At 45.2% G+C, this 15,366-nt stretch overlaps 3 protein-coding genes and 1 long non-coding RNA gene across 4 annotated transcripts; 1 reads left to right on the forward strand and 3 right to left on the reverse strand.

Annotated features, from left to right (window-relative positions):
* Nucleotides 1–1,132: 1,132 nt before the first annotated feature.
* On the reverse strand, nt 1,133–1,990 carry LOC136195063 (collagen triple helix repeat-containing protein 1-like). The gene is made up of 3 exons (XM_065984363.1): nt 1,904–1,990; nt 1,502–1,840; nt 1,133–1,453 (listed from the first exon to the last, which is right to left on the reverse strand). Exons 1-3 carry the CDS (start codon nt 1,988–1,990, stop codon nt 1,133–1,135), a joined length of 747 nt encoding a protein of 248 aa, XP_065840435.1.
* Nucleotides 1,991–2,410: 420 nt separating this feature from the next.
* LOC136200312 (collagen triple helix repeat-containing protein 1-like) lies at nt 2,411–3,454 on the reverse strand. The gene is made up of 3 exons (XM_065990690.1): nt 3,348–3,454; nt 2,956–3,285; nt 2,411–2,909 (listed from the first exon to the last, which is right to left on the reverse strand). The coding sequence occupies exons 1-3, from the start codon at nt 3,435–3,437 to the stop codon at nt 2,556–2,558; spliced, it is 774 nt and encodes a 257-aa protein (XP_065846762.1). The 5' UTR covers nt 3,438–3,454; the 3' UTR covers nt 2,411–2,555.
* A 5,291-nt stretch (nt 3,455–8,745) lies between these two features.
* On the reverse strand, nt 8,746–9,763 carry LOC136200286 (collagen triple helix repeat-containing protein 1-like). The gene is made up of 3 exons (XM_065990665.1): nt 9,653–9,763; nt 9,261–9,599; nt 8,746–9,212 (listed from the first exon to the last, which is right to left on the reverse strand). Exons 1-3 carry the CDS (start codon nt 9,740–9,742, stop codon nt 8,856–8,858), a joined length of 786 nt encoding a protein of 261 aa, XP_065846737.1. The 5' UTR covers nt 9,743–9,763; the 3' UTR covers nt 8,746–8,855.
* A 4,080-nt stretch (nt 9,764–13,843) lies between these two features.
* LOC136200395 (uncharacterized) lies at nt 13,844–15,154 on the forward strand. The gene is made up of 3 exons (XR_010669136.1): nt 13,844–14,154; nt 14,269–14,363; nt 14,425–15,154. It is a non-coding gene; the product is annotated as an uncharacterized lncRNA (long non-coding RNA).
* The last annotated feature ends 212 nt before the right edge of the window (nt 15,155–15,366 follow it).

Below are 15,366 nucleotides of genomic sequence, written 5' to 3' on the forward strand. Positions count from 1 at the left end.
AATTTACTTTTGAAAATTACCTGTATGAGACCTGTATCTTTGTTATCCTGTCTTTTCCAGACACACTGCTTCCAGTTTATAGAATTGGCAGTGCCGTTTTCTCCTTGAGGTCCGGGCTCTCCTCGTCCTCCCAAATTTCCTTTGATTCCTTTTTCTCCTTTGATTCCTATCGGTCCCATTGATCCTCTTTGTCCCAAACTTCCTTTAGGACCCGTCTTTCCAGTGGCTCCTTTATCACCTTTGTCTCCCTTGGCGCCCTTCATTCCGTCACCTCCTTTTAATCCATCTCTTCCTGGCAATCCATTGTGCCCTGGAGTCCCAGGAATTCCTGGTATTCTGAACAGGCTCCGACAGAACTCTTAATTAGCAAGACATTAGTTAGTTTTGGAAGGGGATTGAAAGTCTAGTGAACCAGATACCTGATCTGATTTTGGGTTATTGCTCTCGACAGCGTGCAGAAATAGAATGAGTGCTGCAAACAAGCACTGAAGAGTTGAACTGGCCATTATTGTGTTGTCTTGCTCACTAAGGCTTTCTATCACTTTTCATCCAAACTTGCCCGTTTTTATTGAGCAAAATGAAACGGGTATGATGTCACTTCCTTTAAATTGTATTAAATGGATGACGTCTTTTCCGTCTTTCTGAAGTTCTAACTACTCTAAACCCGTGTTCTAATACAATTGCCGGTTTTTAGCCTTGTCATAAAAGGACGTATTGAACTAAAGCGTAGGATGTTAGAACACGATCACTCACGTCCCCCCCAACACCGTCACGAGGCTCGGACCATACTCCCACTCAAATTATATGAGACTTCTTTTTCATTCCAATGCTGTTGGATAATAAATGTATTATAAAGTCTTCATTGCCGGGAGTTGTGACGAGAATGTGAAACGGTTTTCCAACTCTTGTGTCGGGTGTTAATACTTTATGGGGCAAGTAGAGTAAGCCATACGTATCACAAAGGAAGCACCATTAGTATAGAGAGCGGAGCCTCGGGAAAGAGTACCACTACAAGTAATAATTCACAAGCATACAGAACATACAACTCAGCATTACGCAGACATCAATAGAATTGGTCAATTAAAAGAGTCATTGGCCAGTCAGGTTTGCGACTGGGGATATTCTTCAATTATTATACGAGAAACAGAATTCCAGAGTACTGATCATGTGATCCATAGCCCTGACACTTTCCCACATGAACAGCTACCCTTATTGATCCAGATGGAATGTTCTCACAGAATCCTTCTATTTGGCGATGTCGATGAGGATTATCTTTGGTGCTTTCCTTATACACAATTCCTTCAATTGTAATTGGTCCCGAGCATTCCGCCTCATTAAAAGTGATGTACCAACGTCCACAGCAGCTGCTACTATCAGAACAATAAACTCTCATATTGGCAGCATACGCTACTTTGAGAGCGGTAGAAGAGTTTCGTTTATTGAAGACGCATTCCTAATGGACATCAATTTAAAGTGTGTCAAATTTACTTTTGAAAATTACCTGTATGAGACCTGTATTTTTGCCATCAGCTCTTTTCCAGACACACTGCTTCCAATTTATAGAATTGGCAGTGCCGTTTTCTCCTTGATGTCCGGGCTCACCTCGTTCTCCCACTTTTCCTTTGATGCCTTTTTCTCCTTTGATTCCTATCGGTCCCATTGATCCTCTTTGTCCCAAACTTCCTTTAGGGCCCGTCTTTCCAGTAGCTCCTTTATCACCTCTGTCTCCCGTAGAGCCCTTCATTCCGTCATCTCCTTTCAATCCATCTCTTCCTGGCAATCCATTGTGGCCTGGAGTCCCAGGAATTCCTGGTACTCCTGAACATCCTCCGACAGAACTCTTAAATAGCAAGACATTAGTTAGTTTTGGAAAGGGATTAAAAAGTGTAGTGAACCCAGATACCTGATCTGATTTGGGGTTATTGCTCTCGACAGCGTGCAGAAATAGAATGAGTGCTGCAAACAAGCACTGAAAGGTTGAACTGGCCATTATTGTGTTGTCTTGCTCGCTGAGGCTTTCTATCACTTTTCATCCAACTTGCCCGTTTATATTGAGTAAAAAGAAACCGGTATAATGTCACCTCCGGTAAATGTATTGAATGGATCACGTCTTTCTAAGTGCCAACTACATTAAACCCGCTTTCTAATAGAAATGCCTGTTTCTAGTTGAGTGCAATGCATGACCATAAAAGGACGTATTTAACTAAAGCGTGGAACGTTGGAGTACGTGGGACTTCTTGTTGATTCCAACGCTGTTGGATAATAAATTTCTTATATAGTCTTCATTGCCGGTAGTTGTGACGAGAATATGAAACGGTTTTCCAAATCAGGTGTTGGGTGGTAATAATTATGGGGCAAGTAGAGTAAGCCATACGTATCACAAAGGCAGAGAAGACTCGGAGCCTCGGGAAAGAGTGCCACTACATCATTAATGATTCACAAGCATACCGAACATACAACTCAGCGTCATGCAGACATTAATAGAATTGGTCAATTAAAAGTCGTTGGCTTGAGTACAGTCAGGTTTCAATTAAAAGTCGTTGGCTTGAGTACAGTCAGGTTTGCGAGTGGGGATATTCTTCAATCATTATGCGAGAAACAGAAGTCGACCCAGAGTGACGATCAGATGATCCAGAGCTCTGACAGTTTCCCACATGAACAGCTACGCTTATTGATCCAGATGGAATGTTCTCACAGAATCCTTCTATTTGGCGATGTCGATGAGGGTTATCTTTGGAGTTCGCCATGTACACAATTCCTTCAATTGTCATTGGTCCCGAACATTCCGCTCCATTAAAAGTGATGTACCAACGTCCACAGCAGGAACTATCAGGACAATAGACTCTCATACTGGCAGCATAAGCTACTTTAAGAGCGGTAGAAGAGTGACGTTTATTGAAGACACATTCCTAATAAAATCAATTAAAAGTGTGCCAAATTTACCTTTAAAATTACCTGTATGAGACCTGTATCTTTTTCATCAGATCTTTTCCAGACACACTGCTTCCAGTTTATAGAATTGGCAGTGCCGTTTTCTCCTTGAGGTCCGGGCCCTCCCACATTTCCTTTGATCCCTTTTTCTCCTTTGATTCCTATCGGTCCCATTGATCCTCTTTGTCCCAAACTTCCTTTGGGACCCGTCTTTCCAGTGGCTCCTTTATCACCTCTGTCTCCCTTGGCGCCCTTCATTCCGTCACCTCCTTTCAATCCATCTCTTCCAGGCAATCCATTGTGACCTGGAGTCCCAGGAATTCCGGGTACTCCTGAACATCCTCCGACAGAAACCTTAATTAGCAAAACATTATTTAGTTTTGGAAGTGGTTGAAAAGTCTAGTGAACCCAGATACCTGGTCTGATTTGGGGTTATTGCTCTCGACACCGTTCAGAAATAGTATGAGTGCTGCAAACAAGCACTGAAGAGTTGAACTAGCAAACATTGTGTTGTTTTGCTCACTGAGGCTTTCTATCACTTTTCATCCAAACTTGGCCGTTTATATTGAGTAAAGAGACGGGTATGATGTCACTTCCTGTAAATGTATTGAATGGATGACGTCTTTTCCGTCTTTCTAAAGTGCTAACTACATTAAACCCGTGTTCTAATAAAATTGCCGGTTCTTAGCATGACTATAAAAGGAAGTATTGAACTAAGGCGTGTGATGTTAGAACACGGTCACTCACGTCCCCCCAACACCGTCTCACGAGGACTACGACGTCAGGACCATACTCCCACTTAATTATATGAGACTTCTTGTTGATTCCAATGCTGTTGTACAATAAATGTTTCATAAACAGATTCTCTAAAAAAAACAAATATCACTGATTCTACTTCAAATATTCTAAAAGTTATATACAGAAGATAAATACCATAATCGAGGCGCTTCTGTGGAAGCTAACGACAAGCCAGCCCATGCAGCTGCCCTCTCTTAACGTTTGCCAAACAATGCAATCCTACAAAAAGTCAATAATATTAAAAAGTATATGTATTATTACCCATTGATTCGATCATGCATGCTTCTCGAACAAAAGCTTCCTCAGAGAATGCAGCTCAAAAACGTGCAGTGGTGCGAGTGTAACGCCTTTGCCGTCCGCCAATATGTCTTGCTCGCTGAGGCTTTCTACCACTTTTCATCCAAACTTGCCCGTTTATATTGAGTAAAAAGACGGGTATGATGTCACCTCCAGTAAACGTATTGAATGGCTCACGTCTTTTCCGTCTTTCTAAAGTGCTAACTACACTAGACCCGCTTTCTAATACATATTGCCGGTTCCTAGCTGAGCAACGCATGACCGTAAAAGGAAGTAATGAACTATAGCGTGGGACATTAGAACACGGTCACTCGCGTTCTCCCAACATCGTCACGAGGACTACAACTACTCCTACTTCAATTTATTATATGGGACTTCTTGTTGATTCCGATGCTGTTGTATTACAAACAGATTCTCTAAAAACAAATGTCACTTGAATGAATTTCTACTGGTCGTTCTAGTTTAATTCAATATCTCCACAGAAAATAAATACCATAGTCAAAGCATTGCTGTGGGTGCAAACGGCAAGCCAGTCCATGAAGCTGCCCCTCTTGACGTTTGCCAGACAATGCAATCCTAAACAAAGTCAATGATATATAAAAATAGGAGAATACGTATTATTACCTATTGCTTTAAATCATGCATGCCCCTCGAATAAAGGCTCTGCAGCTTGAAAGACGTGCAAGGGCATACCGTTTACATATGGATTTAATTAATCTCGTTTTCTCACTCATCTGTACATGTATTCTAATAAATTAAAATCAAGGCTATTCTCAGTGCACCTTTTCTTTTCTTTTAGTGTTTCATATACACCCTGTAGATGACAGCTGGCTCGTCTCCACTTCTCTCTCCTCCTTTACCAACGTCAGCTCCAATCCCTTTCGAGCCATTCGGCGCACGGCACGAGACCATTCGCTCTTGCTACGTCATCTCGTCGCCGTCTATAATGTAGGATTGGCTCTGTTATAATAACGCAATCTTCGTTGCTCTCCAAGCGGCGGCGATGTGCAGAGGCCTGAAGCGTTTCTAGCGTTGTATAGGCGAGAAAGAGTTCGACGACCTCGACGTTTTACGACGGCGAAGTGAAGTATTATAGCGCTTGCCTACTCGGATGGCTTCGATCATCTCCGCTAAATTGTTCATATTTGATGTTTTCAAACCATGCAACAAACAAACAAACCTCCCAAGTCAAAATGTCCGTAGTTAGTAGTAATGACTTTTAGCGTATTCAATCCGCCATTGACGTAAATCATTGGCGGATTTGCTATTCTACAAACGCATTTCCTCCCAAGCGAAGAACCTTCAATGTTGACAAGCGTCGAAAAGTACGCGGCAAAGCCCAGAGTTTATTTCCGAAGGCGCAGAGACGGGTGAGAGACGGCAAATGTCCTATTTCGTCGGGAAGGCTTCTAAGACTGTTGGACTCGACTCTCAAGCGCTGCAGGTTGAAGACGTTTGAAATGGCTGATGGAATGGTCACCAGATCGCATTCACCCATATTCAAGACTGTCAGCGTGCTGACTGTTCGTTGTAGGATATCAGACAAGTTGAAGTTGGGCAGAGGAAGACGAGTCAAATCGAGTCGCTTTCCATGAGGCATTTCTGGAAGATCACGGACTCGCTCTACTTGTCGGGTCTCATCAATGTCTCCATCTTCTAGGCGAAAACGCCACCTTGTGTTTTCACCCATTTTAGTCGCTCGGGCAAGGGTACTTCCCTTTGGGGAAACTGGGGAACACCTTGGGGGAATTTCTATCCGGGCGCACTCTCTCACGTGACAATTCCAACGTGCGACCGAAAACAAGCGTAAAGACGAAAAGCGACGCTGCCTAATATCTCAGAGCACGGTAAGAGCAAATCGTAGGTGCATCAGCCTAGAAAAGAAGAAGCAAGAGCAGGAGAATCGAGTCTCCGCGACATTGTCGTGCCCAGTTATCTAGAGTAGGACCTCGGCTTTCGGACATTCTGCGATTTCGGACGCTCGCACAGCAAATCTAGCGAACCGATTCTGGCTTCCTATGGCGCATTTGAAAGCCCAGTCCCTGCCAGGAAGATGTGCCAGAGCGCGAATCAATAGACCAAACCCTCATGATTTTATGAGAAGATTAGCGCGCGCAGGTCAAATCCTCCGCTTTCGGACAACAGTATCGCTTTCGGACACGTATGCGTAGCTCATTCAAATTTTAATGTTTCGCCTAGAATTTTTTTTCATAAAATCCTCTATTATAGAGCTTTCGAACGCAGTAAAGCTTTAGCCAAATGGTCTAGTCTATCGCATGCTAAAAATCGACGAATATACCGACATCGCACCTCGGTGTTCGGACACCAGTTATTCCGTTTGCAAAGCCCAAATCCGTTTCTAAAAGGATATTCTGAATTTTCTGTAAGGTATTTGAGACGATTTTCAAAAGCAGCTTGAAAAAGAGTAACTTTGCTAAGCAATTGGGCTGTTTAGTGCATGAAAATGCATTTCTTGGGTTTGCTTTAGTAGCCATAAAACTAAATATAGCAACGAGATTACCCAAACTGGTACAGAAGCAAGCGGTGCGAAGAAAAAGTCACCCATATTATTGAAAAATTCTGTCACATACCAGTACAGGACGTTACGCAAAATGCAGTTTGTTCAAACTTTATCATAGTGTTTGTACTGTTTATGGTATATTGCCAAGAGCTCAGGCTACGTGCAAGCTGACCATCTGCGTTTATTAATTTATCTATTGCGTTCTAAGAATTTCAGCTTGAGTGCTCTTATATAAAGATCGAATTTCAGATTCTTGGTATCACACTCTGGCTGTGATATCTTCATGAAACTCGATGCCGCTAAAAATGTACTTGCTCTACTTATGGAAGAGCACTCCAGAGACAGATACTGTAAAAAAGCGTACTTTTATGTAATGTTTCTGACGTTGCGATCAAAATCAGCACGACAAATGCATTTGGCGTAAAGTACTGTATGCGGCAGAATTTTTCATTAATACGAAGTTTTAGGGTGACTTTTTCTTCGCACCGCTTGCTTCTGCGCCAGTTTGGGTATTTTCGTTGCTATATTTAGTTTTATGGCTACTAAAGCAAACCCAAGAAATGCATTTTCATGCACTAAACAGCCCAATTGCTTAGCAAAGTTACTCTTTTTCAAGCTGCTTTTGAAAATCGTCTCAAATACCTTACAGAAAGTTCAGAATATCCTTTTAGAAACGGATTTGGGCTTTGCAAACGGAATAACTGGTGTCCGAACACCGAGGTGCGATGTCGGTATATTCGTCGATTTTTAGCATGCGATAGACTAGACCATTTGGCTAAAGCTTTACTGCGTTCGAAAGCTCTATGATAGAGGATTTTGTGAAAAAAAATTCTAGGCGAAACATTAAAATTTGAATGAGCTACGCATACGTGTCCGAAAGCGATACTGTTGTCCGAAAGCGGAGGATTTGACCTGCGCGCGCTAATCTTCTCATAAAATCATGAGGGTTTGGTCTATTGATTCGCGCTCTGGCACATCTTCCTGGCAGGGATTGGGCTTTCAAATGCGCCATAGGAAGCCAGAATCGGTTCGCTAGATTTGCTGTGCGAGCGTCCGAAATCGCAGAATGTCCGAAAGCCGAGGTCCTACTCTAGTATCCCTGTCATGCCGCGCGAAGGGAAAAATCCGTCTTATAACGACCCAAACGCCACAAACGCCACAAATAGACTCGGATCGAGTCAAATCTCGGCATCCTTTTGGCATTCTTACGCTCGAAGTTGGCGGGGTTTCTTTTCCATCTCCTCTTTGACACGAGAATCGAGTCTTTAGGAATCTGAGATACCATCAATCCCTAACTAAACACGAACAACAAACCCATTTACATGTCTCAGTTCATGGAGAAGTCACCAATCGTATTCTCTAGCATACCTCCTAAGATCATCCATACCATATTCGTTTTCCCGTTGAGTTCGATATGTCGGACAGTTCACCGTACATGACTCACTCGATCGCCCCCCCCCCCCCCCCCCCCCCCCCGATAGGTCGAGCCATGCAGCCATTGTCGGTCCTAAGTTCGTTGCCGCCGTGACGAATTATTTTCAGATTGCACAGACTTCGAAATTCGGTCGGAAGCCATAACAATTTATATCCGTACGCTCGGAGTCGGGGTCAGTTGCGTGAGACTGCTCATAGATTTTGGAAGCTCCTCGAGGTTGTTGACTTCTACTCTCAAACGTTGAAGATTTGTCAGGCGACTGATCGACTCGGGTATGGACGCCAGACCGCAGCCTCCTATATTGAGCACCGTGAGGGTTGTAGAGTAATGGCTTGGACGCTTAATTATTGATTAATTAAGGGAGTGACTTTCGAGTTGAAGACGTTTTCCGTTATCTCAGACCTGTTCGATTTCTATCAGTTCGCTGTTGACGACCCATCTGGTACTTTTAGGTTTAGCTAGAGCTCTCAGCACCGCCTCCATAACATTCAAACACCGACTTGGCTTCATCACACTCGGGCAAAGAGTGGGTGAGGGAAACGCTTTTAAGTCCGAGAAGGAGCCATCGCAGTGATCGAAACCTCCAACGGGTTTCGTCCAACAACAAAGGGAAATCACCAGGTTGATCAGATGAATAGAGTACTGTAGAAGCATCTAATCCCGGTAAGCGATATATATATGTGTGTGTGTGTGTGTGTGTGTGTGTGTGTTTCCATACCTCTGTGGAATCGTTACAGTAAGTCAGACGCATCACGCAGTCGTCAAGGGTATTATAGGGAAAAAGTAGCACTAATAGTTCACAAGCATACCGAACACAACTCAGCGTTACGCAGACATCAATACAAGTAGTCAATTAGAAAAGTCATTGGCCAGTCAGGTTTGCCACTGGGGATATTCTTCAATCATTATGCGAGAAACAGAATTCCATCCAGAGCCACGATCAGATGATCCATAGCTCTGACAGTTTCCCACATGAACAGCTACCCTTATTGATCCAGATGGAATGTTCTCACAAAATCCTTCTATTTGGCGATGTCGATGAGGATTATCTTTGGAGTACTGCATAAACACAACTCCTTCAATTGTCACTGGTCCCGAACATTCCGCTCCGTTAAAAGTGATGTACCAACGTCCACAGCAGCTGCTACTATCAGAACAATAAACTCTCATAGTGGCAGCATACGCTACTTTGAGAGCGGTAGAAGAGTTACGTTTATTGAAGACGCATTCCTAATGGAAATCAATTTAAAGTGTGCCAAATTTACCTTTAAAAATTACCTGTATGAGACCTGTATCTTTGGTATCATATCTACTCCAGACACATTGCTTCCAGTTTATGGAATTGGCAGTGCCGTTTTCTCCCCGAGGTCCGGGCTCTCCTCGTTCTCCCAAATTTCCTTTGATCCCTTTTTCTCCTTCGATTCCTATTGGCCCCATAGATCCTCTTTGTCCCAAACTTCCTTTAGGACCCGTCTTTCCAGTGGCTCCTTTATCACCTCTGTCTCCCTTGGCGCCCTTCATTCCGTCATCTCCTTTCAATCCATCTCTTCCTGGCAATCCATTGTAGCCTGGAGTCCCAGGAATTCCTGGTACTCCTGAACAGGCTCCGACAGAACCCTTCATTAGCAAGATATTAGGTGTTTATTGAAAAGTCTAGTGAACTTAGATACCTGATCTGATTTGGGGTTATTGCTCTCGACAGCGTGCAGAAATAGAATGAGTGCTACAAACAAGCACTGAAGAGTTGAACTAGCAATCATTGTGTTGTCTTGCTCACTGAGGCTTTCTATTCCTTTTAATCCAAACTTGCCCGTTTATATTAGGTAAAAAGAAACGGGTATGATGTCACCTCCGGTAAATGTATTTAATTAATGGATGACGTCTTTTCCGTCTTTCTGAAGTGCTAACTACATTAAACCCTCGTTCTAATGCAATTCCCGGTTCTTAGCATGGCCATAAAAGGACGTATTGAACTAAAGCGTGGGATGTTACTGTAGAACACCGTCACTCACGTCCCCCAACACCGTCATGATGACTACGACGTCAAGACCATACTCCCACTTAAATTATATGATACTTCTTGTTGATTCCAATGCTGTTGGATAATAAATGTATTACAAACAGATTCTCTAGAAACAAATATCACTGTAACACGAATTCCTGGTACTCCTGAACAGGCTCCGACAAAACCCTTTATTAGCAAAACATTAGTTAGTTTCGGAAGGGGATTGAAAAGTCTAGTGAACCCAGATACCTGATCTGATTTGGGGTTATTGCTCTCGACAGCGTGCAGAAATAGTATGAGTGCTGCAAACAAGCACAGAAGAGTTGAACTGCCCATTATTGTGTTGTCTTTCTCACTGACGCTTTCTATCACTTTTCATCCAAACTTGGCTGTTTATATTTAGTAAAAAGAAACTGGTATGATGTCACCTTCGGTAAATGTATTGAATCGATGACGTCTTCTTAAGTGCTAACCACATTAAACCCGCTTTCTAATAGAAATGCCAGTTTCTAGTTAGGTGCAACGCGTGACCATAAAAGGACGTATTCAGCATCCCAACTCATGCCAACTGTGTTAGAGACGTGCGTCACGTCCGGCGTATAGATAGACGAATATTGACTCGCTGCATCTCTCAAAGGTGATGGTCTATTCCGACCTTTCCGGTTGAAGGACTTCAAAGGATGTGAATGACCTACAATACCAGTTAATTAAGTAGGAAAGCTTCTTCTCATAGCCTTGAGTTCTTCATAGAGGTGAAGCCGTTTCTCGTTCCTGAGAGCATCTCCTCTTGGTTCATCATCTCAGAGGTCACAGATTCATAGGCCTTGACCTGTGTTCTTTCTGCAGTATCATCTTTGTGACGTCCACGTCGTTCGATACCACGTAGACGCTAATACAGGGTCTCAAAAACTGTATTTAGTAAACTGCATTAGTGGCTGTTTTACTGAGTGACTCCACCTGTAGTAGTCCAGCCATGATCCTTTATCTCGGGGGCCCTCGATCGCCCGCCATAGCTCGCTTCCTTGTTTTCGCTTGTCAACTTTGGAATGTGCACCGGCAACTCGATGTCTCCCTTTCGACTATACAACCGCCCGTAGAACTCGTTTGGACTGCAATCCTCCACGAATATTCGTCGAAGGCGCGATCGACGACGTCGTATACGCGCGAAGCCGGAACGCGTACATTCGATTACGAATCTGATGACCGACCTCATGGATGCTTAATCATGTGTGCGCAAGGCTGCCCTTTAGACCGTAAGGATGTTCCTTTTCAACGACATTAAACATATTGGTAGATACGAGAAGTCTAGGTGCGATAAAACATTGCTTCATTTCAAACGTCAATAAGCCTATATACTAGCTTCTAGGTCTAAACTACGTGTCCGTTTATCGTGCTGGGACTCGTAAAGTCTATCTCGTCTTGATCCACCATCCTCAGATGTCGTAGGTTCGTTAACTAATTGAAACTGCGATAATCCACTTGTCTTGTGCCACGTTTTATCGTGTCGACGCAAGAACGACGCTCTGTTCTCGCTCGGTATCAGATTCAAGTAGCGATGGCTGAAAAAAACGCATTTCCACTTAATCATAAGTGCAGTGCCTCGCCAATCCTGAAGTGCGGCCGGTTGATTCGAACCGGGATGACACAAGGAGAACAGACCATCGGACGTCTGAGCGACGTGCGTCAAAGCAATCGCTCGATAGTGATCTCTCGACGAAGTGCACAGGTAAAAGCTCTGTCCGTCGATCTTGAATGCGAGTAGAAAAACAGCGCCGGGTGTCTTCAGCAAATCCTGTTTCCCGGGAGAACGAAAACGCTGCGTAAGCGTTTGAATGTAAACCGGCGTCGCCTGGACTTTTTCTTCGGTCACGCCGACTTCACCATTCGAATGCGCCGTAAAGAATTTCGTGCCCGCTTTGAGAAAGAAAGGTCGCGTCACGTCGACGAGTTGAGGGAGACGTTGGTACTCGCCCTCCATGAATTGCCGCGATGCGATTCGCATCGAACGACTCCAGTCGGGATTGCGGACGAGTGCGGCGATCGGCAAGACGCGCAAACAGACGACGACTTCGTCGTCGCGCTTGATAATCCGATCACGCTTCAGCGACTTACCAATGACGTTCGGATGAAGAATTACGCGCTCGTTTTCCGAGTACGTCGTTTGGGCGTAGTCTTTTCCTTTTCGAAATTTCGCGACGACGCTCGCCGCTTTCGCCGCCGTAGTCAGTCCGAAGCGAGCATTGTATGCCGTCTTGCTCGGCGTCGACGTCGTCGTCACTTCGCGGTACACTTTTCCGCCCATGTCGATCGAAGCGACGAAGTGGGTCGCGCCGCCGAGGCGACCTACGATTGCCTGGCGACATGCGGATATACTTGCTTCCTTATCTTCGGGCGTCAATTCGGGCATACGCGCGGACGAATCGTCTTTCCGCGCTTTGAACTCGTTTCGTATGCATTCCTCCACGAATGTTAGTCGACTCGGAACGGCGTCGCCACCGCGATGTTCGTCGTCGTACGCGTTCAGGCGGAACGCGTACGTTCGATTGCGAATTAGATGACCGGCACCGATTTTCGTTTCGCTTTCCGCTACCATTTTGTCGTAGCATAAACCGCATTCAAACGAGACGGCTTTCGCGAAGGGTACCGTCAGCGTCGCGCTCAGTTGTCGCGTCAATTCCGACTTCGACGAAACGCAAAACGTCACTTCGGAATAGCCCGCGCCGACGCGCGTTTCCTCGACGCACGGCCGCGCGGACGTCGTCGCCTCGTCGACGGGAACGGGACGCGCGACGATTTGCATGAGCCTTTTCGGTTCGGTGGCCTTGATGCCACGACCCAGTCCCCAGCACGCCAATTGGCTTTCGTCGACGTGCGGGTAAATCTCGACCATTTTGGGAAGGGGATTCGTCGTCGGTGTCTCCGACATCTCGACTTGTTTTGGATGAAATTGTTAGCTTTTGATGCTGTCTTTATATGTTTGACCTACGGTTTCGGCGGCCGGATGAGCGTTGCTTCCTTTGTGATGAAATTCCGGTAAAGTTCCTGTTTTTCTGCATCGCGTGACGTAGAAATGCCTGTGGTTTTCCGGGGGAGTCAATCCGTCCCTCCTAACGATGGAAATTCTTTTCCTGAGTTCATCCTTTACGTAAACGGAAATTGTACCTTGGTTATAGATGAGACAAAATACATTGCAAGTTTGCTGAAGGCGATTTATACATGAAGTCATCGTCATCATGCAATCGTTGGTTTATCTGAGGTCAGTAGTTAGAGAGACAAATATAGTCTATGGATGCCTTCTACAGTCTATTCGCCGTGACCTCATACCGGAAGAGACCAGGGAAGAGACGGCCTCTCCCTTTTCTAATAGTGGGCGTGTAATACACTTAATTACGTATGCATACTTGCACACGTCCAGCGCGTGAGCGTACGACGAACAAAGCGGCACTTGATTAATTTTCCCAAGAGAGTAAATGACCGACAAGCGGGCGTCGACTCTTTCTTTTCAGTCTACCGTACGTCATTTGTTTCTAAACACTTACTAGATGTGTAGTGCTTAGAAGCAGCAGTCTCAGCTTCGATATGGATAACCGTCAGCACATATGCACTGGCATACAGTAGAACACGCATCCGCCTCAATTTTGCTGTAGAGTACCATAAATCGTAAGCAGCCACGTTTGGTGGCTGCTGAATGTGCAAATGTTTTCTCTTTTTAATTAATTAATTAAGAGTCACGTTCGCAGTGTTGTTCTTAGTAGTTCTTGCAGCGGCCACGTGCCTATGCCTATAGAATTTATCGCGCGATTTCTGCGCACTCTCGCACGTGAAAATGGCAACGAAAAAAGTACGGATCCGAAAAAAGTAAGCGATAGAGCGCTTTACGCGCTTTGACTTGAGCCTCAATGCACCAGGACGAACGCAGAGGAATCGACGACGGCGTCTCGGATGACCGAAGAAAGCTCCAAAACGACTTTCGACGAGGAAACCGAAGAGCGAGAGGAAGCGGACGCCGAACGGGCGCCAAGCGACAAAGAGGAGAAAGCGGAAAGCGACGAAGAAGACTACGAAGATCCCATGCACGGAGGCGAAATCGCAGGCGTCGGGAAAGGAATGTCATAATCGTTCGTTGAACAAGACCCCGTCGCTCGAGCGTCGACGAGCTTCTGACGTGTGAGTGGAGAGAGGGAGGGAGAGAGGGGCCCCCCTCTCTCCGTTCAGTAACCGTGCTCCGTTCCGCTCCGTTCGGTCTGTGGGGGCGCGACTGATTGTGATTCTCTTTATTAGGCGGCATCAAGAAAAAAAGGAAGGGGACGAGGAATTGCTGGAGGAATCGCGGACGTCGCGAAATTTGACGCGCTTTTTGGCTTTCTCCCCTTCCTGTACTGGAAACAATTGACTCTGCTTTCTCGCTATATGTATAGCTGACTGTTCTTTTTCTAGACATCAAGAACAGAGAGATGAGAGCTATCAGATTCGCGGACCCATCTGGTTGATCTCGTTGTACGAGCAACGAATCAATGAGACTTTGGCGGATTGAATGGAGGTGCTTTAAATCGCACAAATCGTCCTGCAGTCATTGTTTTATTTTATGCGAGGTCTACCGGTAGTTAGAGAGGCAATAGCATTTTCTTAGGGACGTGTTCATGCAAACTAATTGTTAATTTATCTTCAGATTCGTTACTGTCATCTCGTCCTGGTTCACCATCTCAGATGACGCAGTTTCATAAGCGTTGACCAACTGGAACTGAGCGAATCCATGCGCGTTCTGCCACCTTCTATCATCTCTGCGCAAGAACGACGCTTTATGTTCGTTCGGCATCAGTTGCAAGTAGCGATGGCTGAAGAAGCCACTCCTCCACTCGATCGACAGTGGAGTGGCTCGCCAATCGTGAAGCGCCGCCGGTCGATTCGAACCGGGATGACACAAGGAGAACAGGCCCTCGGACGTTTGAGCGACATGCGTGGCAGCTACGGCTTCATACTGAAATCTCGACGACGTGCTCAGATAAAACTTCTGACCGTCGATATCGAATGCCAGTAGGAACGAAGCGCCGGGAGTCTTTAGCAAATCGTTGGTATTCTCCCAAGGAAAATGCCATCGCTCGGGAAGCGGTTCAATGTAAACCGGCGTTGCGTGGCACTTCACTTCGGTCGTGCTCAGTTTTCCTTGTGCGTGCGTACGTTACTTTACATCAATCATATCTCTGAGCTTAGCGTCTCACCGCATTCATTCCTTCTCCAATGGTATAATTGGTCGAGTGGAGATACCTCATCATCCTCTTGCGGGCTTTGCATATGACAGCAACGGCTCGGGGTATATGCGTCTCAGTGAGGGATTTTCCCTCAAGTACAGCTCCTTCAGTGAACTCAAACGCTTTGAGA

This window comes from Oscarella lobularis, chromosome 1, assembly GCF_947507565.1.
Source record: "Oscarella lobularis chromosome 1, ooOscLobu1.1, whole genome shotgun sequence".
NCBI classification, from domain to species: Eukaryota; Metazoa; Porifera; class Homoscleromorpha; order Homosclerophorida; family Oscarellidae; genus Oscarella; species Oscarella lobularis.

Bases quoted from the DNA above. Each gene is read 5' to 3' on its own strand.
- LOC136195063 (XM_065984363.1), bottom strand. From the start codon at position 1,990: ATGGCCAGTTCAACCTTTCAGTGCTTGTTTGCAGCACTCATTCTATTT. The intron at 1,841-1,903 runs GTATCTGGGTTC...TTGCTATTTAAG, and splicing joins ATAACCCCAAATCAGATCAG to AGTTCTGTCGGAGGATGTTC. The intron at 1,454-1,501 runs GTAATTTTCAAA...GATGTCCATTAG, and splicing joins AAAATACAGGTCTCATACAG to GAATGCGTCTTCAATAAACG.
- LOC136200312 (XM_065990690.1), bottom strand. From the start codon at position 3,437: ATGTTTGCTAGTTCAACTCTTCAGTGCTTGTTTGCAGCACTCATACTA. The intron at 3,286-3,347 runs GTATCTGGGTTC...TTGCTAATTAAG, and splicing joins ATAACCCCAAATCAGACCAG to GTTTCTGTCGGAGGATGTTC. The intron at 2,910-2,955 runs GTAATTTTAAAG...TGATTTTATTAG, and splicing joins AAGATACAGGTCTCATACAG to GAATGTGTCTTCAATAAACG.
- LOC136200286 (XM_065990665.1), bottom strand. From the start codon at position 9,742: ATGATTGCTAGTTCAACTCTTCAGTGCTTGTTTGTAGCACTCATTCTA. The intron at 9,600-9,652 runs GTATCTAAGTTC...TTGCTAATGAAG, and splicing joins ATAACCCCAAATCAGATCAG to GGTTCTGTCGGAGCCTGTTC. The intron at 9,213-9,260 runs GTAATTTTTAAA...GATTTCCATTAG, and splicing joins AAGATACAGGTCTCATACAG to GAATGCGTCTTCAATAAACG.